Here is a 15330-nt window from a genome sequence, read left to right as displayed (position 1 = left end):
CCACCCCTCGCCCCTTTTTGCCCCTTTTCCTTTGCTCTTATTTCGCTCTCCGTCAATCATTCACAATCGCGGAGCATCGTCGATAAAATGAAACGCCCGGAATAACGGGAAACCGATGCGCGTATACCTTTTAAAACTTGGCCAAACAGATATACGCGCACGCGGCTCTCTAGTTACGAGTCTTAATTGTCGGCCCCGCTCTTCGTTATTCCACTGTCAATTAAATTTAATGATCGCACTCTGCAGCTATTGTGTTTTCCTCGCACCACCAGACCCGATACACAGGATCGTCCGATACGTCGCCTCGTTTAAAGATAACTTGTCGCCATGCGAGTGCATCCGCAACGACCTGTTCGCCTCGCCCTTACAGCAGTGCTGCTGCTGCTGCTGCTGCTGTTGCTGTTGCTGTTGCTGTTGCTGTTGCAGCTCGCTGTGACGTCGCCGTTTAGCAACAATCGAGCCACAGCGACGGTATCGGATCGTTCCTCTTAAATACACCCTATCGATTCTTGACTCTGCTTGGCCCACTCTGTAAGAAATATCAACGTGTATAAACAAACGTTATTCAGAATTTATCTTATTGAGGCGTAACAATTATAACGCTGCAAATATTAAAGCATTTGAGAAAGACGAATATTATACTATATATATAAACTATGTATATATAAAGCGTTTAATAGTTATAGTCGCAGTGGAGAGGTATAATAAGGTACATGGAAGTTTTAATCAGTGATTCGCGATACACTCGTCGTTGTAGTTAAAGCAAGCTGCCACGATCGAGCGTCGAGCAGCTGCACGTGCAATCCAGCGAAACATCTAAAAAGACGGCTTATCCGTGTTTTACGAGAGCAATAACAGCTTTCACGCGAATTCTTTCCTGGCGTTAAACTCGTCGGGCAGTTAACGAATTAATCTCTTAACGATTCGAACAAGCGTGCAAGGTCCATCGACGCCCCCGACCTGTCCATCAAGCAGCTGCCGCGTAGTCCTCTTTTCAACAACGAAATTAATTTTCCTAATCTTACGATGACAATAGAGCCGAAAGAGAGCTCCTTCCTCTCGAGAATTATAACGTCTTTATGCAAATAAAGGGAAAGTTGGAGAAACAATTAAATTGCAAAGTAGGAAAGTAGCGGGATAACGCGCGAGACGAATGAATTTTGTAAAAACTGTAATACGCAGACAATTTACATTCAATTTGCGATAAGTCTTAATTTATCACGATACGTTTGATTTGAGCGATTCACTTAAAAGTTTTCCTCACGAGCTATTAGGAGAGGAACTATGGGAGAAGTGGCGTATAATCAAAATTAATACGTGATGAGTCTGACGGGAGAAAAGTTCTTATAACGTCAGAGAGCAAGGCGCTTCGTTCTATCAACTTTAGGATCCGTCATTCTCGTGCAAAGTTTTAAGTTGGGCGCGCGCGCGCGGGAGCAGCTTTGGGGTATCATGAGCGAAACGACTACGTGTCTCCACGAAGCGGAACAGGCTGAAGGCAGCTGCGTGTAACACCGTTAATAAATTAATCGAATTAGTCGCGGGGACGCGCGCTCGGAATCTCTCAATGCAGTTCCGCGACTCTCGCATCAGTCAATCGTCTTTTCCTTCGAGCGTACTATATACAGGGATTCTCTATAGCGGTACCTATAAGGGGCAATCATGCGAATGGCTTCCGGGGGAAAGAGAGGCTACTTTCAGGAGCATCGTGCGCTGCACAGTAGTTGCCATAAAGTCTACCGGTCAGTCGGAAGAGTATGGGGAGGGGGGGGGGGGGGAATAAGCTAAAAGATCTCTTTCAAAGTCCTTAGCAGCTCGTCTCGGGATGGCTCGCGGATTTTAAATGCAACTTGTTGCCAGTTTACCCTCTATACACACACACATATATAGAGGGGAGGGATGCGGATGGGCGTGAAAAAGGGGACGCGTCGATTTTTAAAGCGGGTGCAGCACTCGTTGCTTCTGCTTCAGCATTTATGTATATAGCTACACTTATCGAGTTGTGCAGCATGGCAAAATTCGCGTTTGCCAAGGTGCGTGTGGCGCGGCAGTGGGGTTGCTGGGGGTGGTGGCACGAGCAGGAAGTTTCAAACGCGAGACAGCTGTTACCGATGTGGTTCCAAGATAATGGAGCTTTTTGCCGATGCGGGAATACGCGTGAGTCATGCATATGCAACGAAAGAAACCCGCCAGTTGATATTCGCGACAAATACCGATAATAATACAAGTTTCTTTCGCGCTTCCGAATACACTGTCTTGTTTTTGCACTGTGCGCATCGCTCTGCTTGCACATCATAAACTGTATATTAAATGGTGACTAATTAATTTTACGCCGCTTTCTTATACACCGGCTAATTGAAATTATGATGTAACGATATCAGGCTTTTACGGCTTTGGAAGTTTGCGTAATCTCACGTTTAATTTGGATTCATCAGCTTATGCAAATTTTGCATAAATCGCTGGCAATATTCTCGCGTATTAATTTACGATTAATTAATCTTATCACGTTTCCGTCTTAAGAGCAGCTTCCCCAAAGGGAAATTCTTCCCTTTATAATAAGGATGTTTTGTATAAAAACTGTCGAACAGCAATCGGCACTCTGGCTTCATTAATTTTTAGCCATTGATTTATTTTTCTACGCTTTATATATATATAGTGCTATGATTCTCAGAGTAAGAAATCCGGCACGAATAGAAATTTAACGAGATCCTATATCCGTAGAGCGTTATTGTAAATTTACACAGTGCCAATTAATCCGGATTTAATAATAGCTCGCGCAAACACTCGGTGATCTCGAATTTATGGAGTGTATGTAAGATTTAACAAGAAAATCAGTGACAAGTTTCGCAAGAATACTTGACTCTCTCCTCAAATATTTTCATTCGGACGTGTTCTGCATGAATGCTTTTGCAGTTTAGCCTGCTTCTGACGGACGCGTTTGATTCAGTCGTCGCTGCAACGAAAATATTCCGTGACGACAAAAATTCTTTCGACCAATATCGTCACCCCCGATGCGACAACCAAAAAACTTTACAGCTTTACAGTTTATTCCGCGTGTAAGGCCAAACGGTTGGCGTCTTTTTTTTTGTCAAATATACAACTCCAACAATTGGATAGAGACTAACGGGAAGCGGGGGCTAAAAATAATAAGTCAAATGGAGCAAAGTAACTTTCGGCAAAAGTGTAAATAACGATTTCTTTCTTCTCCGTCGATTATCAATTCTGCCCGTTTTTCATTTAATAGCATTCCTGTTTATATGCACGCGTCGCTTTAATTACTGTTTTCTCATGCGTGCGATAAAATTGACTACGCATTTTTTACATTGATTGAAAAATAGATGAGGAATGGGCAGATAGTAGGTACAGGGAGGTATGGACATGAAGAAGAATTGCTGAAATAATGGTAAAATGCGGAGAAATGGCTTTTATTCTGGCTATAAATAAAATCAGGGGAGAAAAAAATTGAGCGTGATTTGTTGGAGTGGAAGCATAGTTGAAGATTGCCAATGTGCTTGACGGTGCGGAGACCTTGAAAAAGAGGGACTTTGCGATTGGGGCAATCGAGAATGTCCTTCCGGCCGCGGTTATCGGCTTTCTCTCTCTCTCTCTCTCTCTTTGTATACGAGTGTGTGGAAATTGAGTTTTGGCCCAATAGCAGCGCAGTCGTTGCACGAACCATCGCACCCTTCGCCAATTATTCATTTCTTCTATTGTTTTTTTATTCTTGCATGTACCGTACACTTCTTTATTTCTTTATTACTCGATCAACAACACACACGCGTGGCCTATGTTATTACTGCTGCACGTTCATTTCCAGCAAACAGTCTTCAGCAAAAATCACAAAGCTCCCGATCGCTTTTAGATATCGCTATGTGGCAGGTGGTTATTATTCGACCACTTAAAGTAGAGGAAGATTTGCACACGAATGGAATAAATTCCACAAACGTTTCAAAGTTGCACGATTAGGAAGAGGAAATTGGTAAATATTTTTAGTCCAGCCTGTACATCCTCATTTCCCACGGTTACACGTATCGATGCATGTAGCTATAGATACGAATATATGTATAGATAACTTGGAATTTTTCGGGCTCCCAGAAATAGCTGTACAATGGCATGCGCGCGATGGCTCTTCTTTGCTTTATCAAATATTAAATCCCAGAATAGCGAGTCAATGGGCTAAACATAAATTGGTGGAAACAATTGGCAATTGCTATAAATTTCCTAGAATTGAAAGTAATTTTTCAAAATATCGACCGAGAGCATAAAGTCTCTATAAAATACGGAACAAAAATTAAAAGTAATCTGGGTAGAGCATTAATTAACTTCGCTATTCAAACAGCTGCATCCCCATATACAGTTGAATGCGTATTGGCAGGGTAATTCTGTATGTACCGTGAATCGATTGGAGATTACTGACGCGAGAGGCACCACTTTGAATAAATTTTGTATGAAAAGGACAGCCATATCTGATCCCTTTTTAATCATTAACTCAATTATGCTCTCGGAGGAAAGTTTTTTATATTACACGGATGATCTATCCCACTTTCTATGACGCCCTATCGCGCAATGCAAAAATCCATGGATAAACGCAGTTAACTATCGCTCAAATTCAAAATACGCGTTCATATTTTTCAGCCCCGGAGTAGCTTTTAACTGAAAATGTATCGATCAAAGTGACACGGGATCATCGCATTTTGCGTGACACATGCGTACGTTATAACGAAACTGTATAAATTATTTATACATATACTCTCTTACCTATACAAATCTGCAAATATTGAAAATGATATAGCAAAGTTGATATTTATGTTTCAATTAATAATTAACCATTTAATGTCAGGAAATCCAAATAAAAGCGTAAAACCAGAACGTATTAAGCGTGTGAGCTCCGCTTTCGCAAAGCTACGTATCCATGATCCACTCCACAACACACTTCAACAACTGCATAAATTCATCACTTTTTGTACAGTCACTATACAACGGGCAAACAAACCATACAAACAAATTACGAATGGAAATAAATGAAATTACTGAAAAATCAGCACATAATTCTCCCAAATCGTACCTCAAAATTTGTATCCTTTTAGCAGAATAATGGTTATCGTTCACAGTTGCATGATTGGGTATCATAGAAACAGTCGATAAAGAAACTCAGGTGCGATGATCTATCGAGCATGCGCACAAATGCACAGATCCAGAATCCAGCGGATCTAGCGGAGCAGAGGGAATTGGCCACGGTTGACCGAAACTCTCGTAAGTAAACACTACGCGATGTACGTCCTAACACAGTTAGCCGCCGAATTCCATAGTGACCAACCAGCTGCAATTAACTAAAACTCTTACTGGCATTGGATCCATTGATCCGATTAGGGACGTCGATTCACTATTGCAGGACCGCACAATGGATACTTGAGCATGGCTTATGTTTTGTTCAATATTTGGCAAATATTCCTTGAAAATTTAGCGCCTTGGTAATTGATTAGAAAAATACAGTCGTTTCCCATTCGTATTAAAAATTTGTCATTACAGCCTCGTGCGCTGCTGCTTTGACGGAGTTTCGCGGCTCTGTGCGTATGGTTGGAAAATGATTTGTCGGGTCGATTTACGAGGGGTTTTCTGGTAAGACGCGTGGAGAGCGATACCCGGCGATGGAGAGTTGACGTCGCGAGTGGCCGATGCCGACTACGAAAGTGGAGGAAAGCCCGTGTCGGTCGAGTCGACCGACGGCGGTGCTCCGTTTCAAGCGCTCTCGCCGTGGCGCACCTGGGCGCAGGCGCACTCGAGCCACCGGCAGGTGTGTACACATGCACGCGCTACCACGCGACGCGACGCGACGCGACCGAACCGACGACGATAACCGCGCCGATGCTACTCACACACACAATCAAAGACGAAACACGTTTCGGACGTTGGGCTCTCTCTTCGCTCTCTTCTTTCCTGGATCCTGGCTCCCACCTCTCGCCAGCATCTCGCGCCAACCTTCCGTCATTCTCCACTTGCCTGCTTTGCCTGCTTTCTAACTTTTTCGCTTTTCCGCTTTTCCGCTTTTCCGCTTCCCGCGAGCCACGCGCCACGACCTTTTCAATCACAATTTGCACAAACAGGAATGGATGACAACCCAAGCGACTACTTTTACTCCCTCGAGTCTCGCTCTACCCAGGGCATGCAAATTTTTATTTGTTCCTTCTCAAAGATCCACCATAACCTTTCTTACCACCCCCCCCCCTCCCCCCCTCCTGACTAAAAAACACAAAACATTCTTTCAACACTCGCAACATCTTGCTCGAACGATTAATGTGAATTTCACGAAATTTATTCGTTTAAATATGTCGAAGAATTTCCGTCGTTATTCCTCGTTATATATACACATATGTAAGTGAATTGAAACAATCGACGATTGTCGATGAGCGTCAGTCAATCATTTCTTGTCGTTCATTTTGATATACTTGACATGTTATTTGAATTATTGTTATCATGGCAATTTTCTGGTCCGTTCAGAACGGTTACTCTTCGTTCTTTGGTAAGCGTTTTATACGTTACAGTCCTATCCGAATATTCAATATATGAAACGAGTAACACGAGCATTGCCATCAAAAATTCGATTCTAGCTGCGTAGAAACGTCTGCTGAATCAAACTGAATGGTGTCGAATATGCAAATGCATTTATTCACATAGAGGACACTTCTGAATTGAACCTCGAAGGTGATTACAATTTCCATCACTTTGTCACGGGTGATGCGGCTTTCCAATTTAGTTGAGAAAATCATACACGAGTTGACACGACTCGTTGTTCGAATCTCATTTTCAAAAATAGGAAGGAATTAATAATAATAAAATTATTAGCTAGAGAGATAAGTCGATAGTATATATATATTGCAAGCTGTGAGTCTTCCAAACATCAATACCTAATTCCAAAAGAAGATATAGAATGTTGAATTTCTTGGTAAGAGATCGATTGCACATGATACGAAGTGAAGTTACTTGGTGGACAGTTGAATAATCCTCTTGGCTGATGGTTAATTTAATAAGGAGGTAAGATAGAGAAATAAAAGAAAAAATGGTTGGTTATACAATTAATTTGAACAATGCTCTTTCAACGCACGTTTGCGCTGTGCAACAACGATTAACACGAGAATTGTCGTTCTCTTTACTGAGCTGGCCTCGATTTGGAAAACTTCCTTTTAGATGGTTGCCGGTCGAACCACGTTCGAACGTGTCCCGGCTCTGCTAGGAGTTGGAAAACCGGCGTCTCTAAATACGTCCGGTTGATAATCTCATTGTTGTGTTGGTGCACGTGCACCGTAGCTTGTACGTGACCCGAAGTCACGTAAATTTAGTTGTACTACAACTAGAACCGTGCATTATTCCTTGGACTAATTAATTGTCCGAGAGCTTGAGAGAGCTCGACTTGAATCAATCGGATTCGGTTTCATGTTTTGTTCGCAAAGACTTGTCAAAATCTACGTACAGTAGTATAACTCGAAATTAGTTCGTCAAAAGACATTGTGGAAAAGTTTCTGGTCGTGTAACTTTATATATACTTATGACTACTTATACAGTTCCTTATAGTGGTTGTGCGTGACTAATGTAAGTCTATTTTGAAGATTTTTCGGTAAAGGATTTCACGCTTTCGCGGATTATGCTCGAGTCCACGCAAATATCCGTACATGATATTCCTTTCTCGCTTATTGCTTCAGAAATAGCTTTTCAGAAAATTCTCAGCTCCACCTTGGTGCTGCCTGTCGCAAACTGAAATTGATATAAGTGGTCGTTATGTTTGTATGGTAACGGTAACGATAATCGCCGTCGCGGTAGTGCAAGACCAAAGATTGTTGCGTCAAGGAACAAGATTCATAGGATTAAAAAAGCTATTTTCGTATGGTCTAATTCACAAGAAATTGCTGTAAAATAAAGATTAAAGCGCCGATCTTAAAATATATTATATATTCTCGATGAAACCTGCAGTGTGCGTACCAACATAGAAATCTTTCAAATTCCGCTCTTTACGCTTATACATACATATATAGGTATATATAACGCTTCAATTAAAACGACCAAAGTAAAAAAAGCGTAACCGCCGTCATGCATTTGCGAAGCTTGTAATTATCTGAAATTTTAACCGGCTTACAAATATTTGCACCTACTCTATTGAAACAGAAGCAGAAATTGATTGTTTTTTTTTAACACTAATTGGATTACTTTTCATTTGCCCGAGGTTTCGGGAATACAACCTTTATAAATCGTGCAGCGGAATAGTTTGCAGATGAAAAATCCTAGGAAGATTTTTATAATGCATACAATTGCTTCGAGTTAAAATTATGGTTATCCTACAGTGAATAATTCATCGGTTCATTTATTTTTGCTGCTCGAGCTCTGCTAGAAGCGGTCAACGGAGAAAATAAAATTAACATGAAACAGGGGTGACTGCGTGATTTAGCACCAAATAAAAAATGCCTGATATAAAAATCAGTGACGCGAAATGAGCAACCGCGGGGGATCTTTCTCGTGGAATATTATTTATTACTTAAGGCGGACAAGGGAAAAGTTGATCAAGAAAAAGCTTAAATTAATCCAAAACTAAAGTAAATCTACCAGCCAATGGAGCGAAGCGTAAAATGGATAGCGCGTAAGCTCATTTGCACAAGTTTCGGAATATATTCCACCATTGAAGTCATCGCTCTTAGTGTTATTTATGTTTATCAAAGTTATATACGAAAATACTCAAGAAGAAATGTTCCTCGTGAGAATTAAGAAGACTGCAGACTATTTTAAGAATAACTCTTAATTTTAATAAAGGAGAAATATGGAGATGCTATATATATATATATATATATTATTGAGATAATGATAAGTTTAATTAGGTTTACTTTGCGTCGTTTTGGCAAATTGCACGAGCTCTCTCGCTATCGTGCTTCTATCTTACATGAGTGGCGCAATGTTATTTGAGGACATCAGCCGTAGACGGTGGATCCATTTTGCCAGCTTTATGCGGTAAGCCTAGTAACCGACGGGTGATAACAAACTTTGCCGACTTCCGCGCGCGGTCACAGTATGCATACACCAAGCTGAGGAGCCACTTAGCTTGAATAAATAGGTCTCGTTGTGTGAGCAAGGGGATGGAATCGGGCGACGGGCATCCCTTCCAGTTGAATGCGCCAGGGAAGAAGCTTTGGCCAGTGGACGATGCACACCGTCGGATCAACAGATATATATACAGAGAAGCGGCAGAAGGCGCAAAGAGAGAACGAACGTGGCATGCTGGATGAACCACCGATGAACTTCCAACCTGGACCGCTGAATTCCACGCTAGAATCCACGATCTGTTCCTTCCTTTCTGTCAACCGAGTTAATATTTATCGAGACAGCCAGTAATTTCCCTCAGAGTTCACTCCCAGGAACGCTAGCGTTGGAAGCGAGCAAAGGGGGGAAAAAATCATTAAGAAAGCGAAACTTCAAAAACGCCAGACCACTATTCACTTGGATTTGCGTTTCGGCGACTCGTTTCAAACTACGAGATTGCCTTGAACTTTGAACCTTAATTGGAATTCTATAGTTACACACCTTTTCTCTCTATATCTCTGGATTTGTTTCGGATAAATAAAATACATTAAGAAAAAAGTTTTATTATATCGAGTGCATCAGGATTCCTAAAGTCTAGTGTTGCGCACATATAATATTATATATCTATTCCGTATGATGTATGGCCGAGCTATATTTCTCTTCGACTGGCAGCTCGATCTCTCAGTTTTATATATGTTTTTGTGTTTGTAAAAACTATTTCCACGCTCTTACGAATGAGGGACAAAGTTCTGGTAACAAGCTGTCGCCGGTTCGTTAAAACTTAGCTTCCAACAGTTTCTCTCTCATCAGTGTTTTCATAAAGCGAGAATGAAATTATTTTGCGCGTTGCAGATGGCCAGTTACGAGGCTATTCATTCGGAGGTGTTGGGAGATGTAGCCAAAGAGGTGGATAGAGTGCTGCATGCTGGGGTTCAAATAAATATATCTATATTGTAACCAGTGATCGGAGTTCAAATGAAATAAAGCAAAATCCTGGGAAAATCACAATTTATTCAACTAAAAGGGGATGTATCTACACACTAACCAGAAAAGAATGGGGCTTCTACTACGATGCTCACGTATACTTTTTATACACCTCGCGATTATAATATTGGTGTAAAATTGTTCGCCTCGGGGGATGGGAGAGGTGGGATAACAAGGGGAAGAGGGTAAAAAGAGGAAAGAAAGAGGAAAATAAGGGAGAGGGAAGGGAACGACATCGAACACTTCACCGCTGATTCCCCACTTCCCTCGGCACTTCACCAATACTATTCTTCGACACTTTGGTCGAGGCAGGGGACTCGCAGGATGACGACTCCTTGAGTCTTTTCCTCGACGACTCGACCGACTCCTTAAAAAAATAGTGCCCAACGACGACCGACGATCTGTTCGGATCAACTCCAGAATAAAGTTTTGTCTCGTTCCTTCAATAGTTGTTAATCCAGTTAATACACTACGAAGTACTGGTAATGTTAACTGATCTGCATTAATTGCATAAACTTCTGTGTCTGGGTTTATTACTACTAAATCCTATATACTAGAAAAGATTCCTAATATATAAGCTAAATTTTTCATATCCATAGTAACATCAACATACCTTTATTCGAAATTTGGATTGTTTTGTTTTCCATTAACTAATCTAACATCACTTCCACATACTATTCTAATGCTCTAAAATGAGTTAATTGTCTCTAGTTGGTTCTGCATATAATGCAAGTAGGCGAGCATGGTGGTATTAGAGATTGTTCTGCTAGAATACTAACTTCCAGCACGTTGTGCTATACGATCGATATCGATATATTTACACTTATTGTAGCATATGTATTCACCTTATACCTACTCATTCCCACAGACAAGCTCAATCTTTTTCCAAATTAGGCATTCTCCTTTCGTGGGTGGCAGTTACAATATCTCTAACCAAAAAGAATACATTGATCAATGACACAAGGTTAATAAAAAATCAAACATACAATCACATGCATACTTTGGGGACGTTGGAGGTACTAGGGGGAAAGGAAAAATGCATTATTTCTGGAACGTGATTTCATCAAGTTACTGGTTCGTCAGGTAAAATGCCTTAGCGCCTAAGAGTGTTAAAATCGCGTTAGGGGACAATAAGCTTGTTATTGGTCGAAAATAGAAAGAGAAAAACGATCAAGTGATCATGATCGCGATCTCTCTCTCTCTCTCTCTCTCTCTTGCTTCTATTACCCTTCCACTCTTCTTTACTGAATTCATTTGTCAGTGAAAGAGAGAGACCGTCACTCACTTAATCGTTCCCAGCTTTCTATCTTCGATCAATACCATGGTTATTATTCGCCATCGTGATTTTGTCATTTTTAGAAGCTGGAGCATTTTATCTACTGGTCTCTGTATATGGCATACTATAAAATAATTACATTAAAAGACTAAATGGGAATAATTAAGATTCAATATCTTCGAGTCTTCGGGTCAATAGTGCCATTAGGCGTAGTGTCATCCGATTTCCGACGTAGCACCTGTCATCCAGAACTATTCGAGTTCACATCGATTAATTGCTCTACCGCGCGAGGAAGTTAATTTGTAGATGCGCCAATCGCTCGATCAAGTGTCAACAAGTGGGGAATGCCCAACAATCAACGGTTTTAATGGAAAATCACGATATTTGTATTCTGATGCATTGAGAATTGAAAATGTCACATATAAATAGAGTCGACAAAACGATTAATGCTCCGTGAAATCTTTTCCCAATTCATCCAATTTATGCTTACTTCACAAATAAGGAAAAAAAAACAATTATCAACACTGCAAATAAATTTAACTGAGAAAGTAGAAAAATGTATTATAGGGAACACGATTTGTACGATGTTTATACTTAAATTTTGTTGAATTATTAATTGAGTGATAGTAAAGATAGGATTATGAAGTACATTATTTTAGTAAGAAGGATGGATTTACGAAGAAAATATGAGAGGTAACATTGGCAAATGTAGAAATATAAACTATATGGAGTAAGTATCTTAAAAGAGAATATGGAAGTATGGAAAAGGATACGATAAGCTTTCAGAAGAACAATAAAACAACGAGATACCAGCAAAGAGAAAACTATCGATTCCGTATCAAGCGATGTTTCGCGTGGGTGGCCGTGTCCTACGGGAGGCCGAAAATGCAGTTTTTATCGTTTCACATCTTGCATGCGACATGGTATCAGGTCTGAACATGCATATTTTCTTACACGTTTTCCTCACGTACCTCCAGACATACGTCCTTCCTTGATGTGCCAAAAGGTTGCCTGAGGGTGCATATTCATAGAGGTTAGAGGAAAAAACGTATCTTCAGAATAATTTCCTTTTTATACCTAAATCCGATTTCATTTCTAAAAATTAATCGTTTTTTCGAAAAAATAAGACATTTTTTTTAGACTTTTGTTACACGGCAAATCCGCCATGTACGAACATCATATATAATGCCAATACAAGGGATGTCTCGATACTACATTTGCTAAAATAACGATACGACAAGAAAATCACAAAACTTAAATATAAAACTCCAAATAACTCATCGACAACGATAATGTCGTTGGACGTCAGATATTTTTTAGATTGTTTCGAGACAAAACACAAAATTCTGAAATTTAATAAAACATGATATCTGAAAATACTCAAAAATAGACTCAATGGCCGGTCTACCTATGACCCTAGCTGGAAAATGGAGTGGGGCAAGGAAATAGGTGATTGAATTCGTGATACGATAAATAACGATAGTTCGATAAAACCACAAAAGAACGATATTCGAAATAAAATTCAAAATTAACCAATATACTGAGAGAAATGGTACATTATTTTGTAGCCTATTAACAATTATTGGTGGTGTCAATAAATTAAATTTATTGATATTATGAATAACTTAATAAATAGTGAAATATTCAAAATATTAATAAAATAATTTATTGACATCACGAATAACTATTAATGAGCTGAAAAATAGTGTACAATATTTCTCCGCGTACTAAAATATATATTCTGTTACAAATGGGAAACGATACAATTAACTAAAGAGCTCTTAGGGCATATAATAGAAAACCTTAATTTTAAATCGCCACGAGATCGGTAAATTCGCTAGATACAATAATAGGCAATTACCTGGAGTTACAGTTGAAAATGGAAGAATTACGATATCGGGAAACTGGACTGTAACTATCAGAAAATACAAGAAATCATACAAAACTCAATTACTACGGAAACATAAGCGATGAATTAATTTGGCGGACTATATAAAATTATCAGAACAAAATGCAAAGATACAACACGATACGATATGATACACTATTCAAACACTAGAATGCTGGAACCCAAACATGTTTGAGAAGAGTAAGGCACGGTAGCCTTTAACTTTCCACAACAGCACATCGACTTAAAGACGCAAAACTAAGGCTCTAACCCCTAAAACCTCTAATAAAACGATAATTATGTAAACCAGCGAAACTACGCTGCGTTGATGCGCGATACCGCCAAACGATACTTAACCCAATTACTCTATTAGATAATTCTAATCATATAATCGTGACCCTATAAAACTATTCGAGACACGGTACGTTATATTGCCGGATTAATACGGTTATTGATAAGAAAGCAGAAATCATAAAAAAAAATAGAAAAGATATAAGACATAAGACTGGTGCGATATACGATACAAAATAAAATGTAAGGCTCTAATAGTTTTTGGCGATCGACCTGAGAAGAACACTCACAGATCTTTGTTTTATTCTTATGAGTCACGAAGTTCTCGGAATCGGTGGGAGCTTTCCTCAAAATTGGCAGAAAAGCTGTAGCTCTCGCCGCAAGTCATCCTTTTCAGGAATCGGGTCCTTCCAATCCATTACCTCTCTTTCTATCGATATCGAAAGTGATCACCGGTATAAGATTTTACTATATTTTTAGGTCTGGAAGTTTTGGAGGTCCAAACTGGAAGACGCGGTAATGTCTCGATAACAAAACGATAGGCGAAATCCATACTTTTTAATTATTGGCTTCGTCAATTGATCGAGCTAGTGGAGGATCACGAGGACTCCAGATTTCGTGTTATCCTTTTCTAACGATTTTTTATTTCCTCGCTTGTTCTCCTCGATGGCCATGACTTCCATGACTCACAATATTACGGAATTCAGCGGTAGCGGCATATTATCGATACCGGATATCTTTGGCGCTCGTTCAACTCGTTGGTCTAATTATCATTGTTTCTGCATTCATTCCTTTACACACCATGAAAAAGTTTTGCAATCATTAATGAAGTAATTTCTTGGCATTAGTAGCTTAACGATGCTTGCGATTTCAACGGATATCTTCTTATTCTGTTTCTCTTCCTCGACCTACTCTTTCAATTCTCCCTATCTCGATCCAGAAACTGCATTAGTATTAGTTGAAGACCACGATCTGTAGCAATAGTCGCTATGTACCTAGAATCAAATCAGGGGACTACATCATCAGGCTGCTAATCTTAATATTGGCTCTTCTGTCCATCAATAAAGCCTCCCGATGGCTTTGTTTGGGCCTCTTACACAGGGTGTATCAGTAATGATGTTTTTAATTTTAACTACATATTGTTGAGAAAAAGCAAGTAAAGAAAAGAAAAAGATAGAAAGACAGTACTTAAATATAAAGAGATAAATAATTATTAATGAGAGAGAGAGAGTGAGAGAGAGATATTGGTACTAGTAGCGTAGCCTTTTATTATGGAAAATAGATGTTAATTTCAAACCTTTCTCATGGTAGGAATCCGGTCTGATTACAACGCTTGTTTGTCCTACTATTCTTTAATAATAGGCAGAATGGGAGCAAATCTGAAACTGCTGCAAATAGAAAATGGGAAAATACAATAAATCAGAATAAATTATTTAAAAGGATGGAATACGGTATCGAGAGAGTGAAGGATAGCCCTAAATATTTATTTGTGTAACGTCAGCAAGTCTCATCCAGACAATTGGCCACTTCACAATCTATTCGAAAACAATATCCCAATTAGTAAATTGCAGGTGCAAAAGAAGAAATACATTTGCTTTGGAGTGTTGCAGAAAAATGGTATTTAATGTTAAAAAAGCAGATAGCATTAATTAAATTAAGAATTAGGGGCATTAAAATTCTGGCAGGTTCGTTGAGAAAAGTTTCCACCTAGCAAGTAGAAATTGCGTTGTGGCGATTTCGTTGATAAATTATCAGTGTGGGAGAGCCTTAACCCTCAGACATTCTGCAATGTCCTCTCGTAATGGCTTATATATACAGGAAAAGAGGAGGG

The 15330-nt window shown here is 39.6% G+C and overlaps 1 protein-coding gene across 1 annotated transcript; it reads right to left on the bottom strand.

Moving 5' to 3' along the window:
• Window positions 1-29: 29 nt before the first annotated feature.
• LOC136780521 (uncharacterized) lies at window positions 30-5666 on the bottom strand. The gene is made up of 2 exons (XM_066738937.1): window positions 5066-5666; window positions 30-529 (listed from the first exon to the last, which is right to left on the bottom strand). Exons 1-2 carry the CDS (start codon window positions 5128-5130, stop codon window positions 247-249), a joined length of 348 nt encoding a protein of 115 aa, XP_066595034.1. The 5' UTR covers window positions 5131-5666; the 3' UTR covers window positions 30-246.
• Between the last annotated feature and the right edge of the window lie 9664 nt (window positions 5667-15330).

The sequence above is a fragment of the Prorops nasuta genome, unplaced genomic scaffold, assembly GCF_024137725.1.
Source record: "Prorops nasuta isolate Cenicafe-Biocafe unplaced genomic scaffold, Cenicafe_Pnas_1.2 PNAS00019, whole genome shotgun sequence".
Taxonomy (NCBI): domain Eukaryota; kingdom Metazoa; phylum Arthropoda; class Insecta; order Hymenoptera; family Bethylidae; genus Prorops; species Prorops nasuta.
This window is presented reverse-complemented; position numbering and strand designations above follow the sequence as displayed.

Excerpts from the sequence above, each read along its gene's own strand:
- LOC136780521 (XM_066738937.1), bottom strand. The coding sequence starts at position 5,130 with ATGATACCCAATCATGCAACTGTGAACGATAACCATTATTCTGCTAAA. Across the intron at positions 530-5,065 it reads AAAAGGATACAAATTTTGAG|AGTGGGCCAAGCAGAGTCAA; the intron begins GTACGATTTGGG and ends TATTTCTTACAG.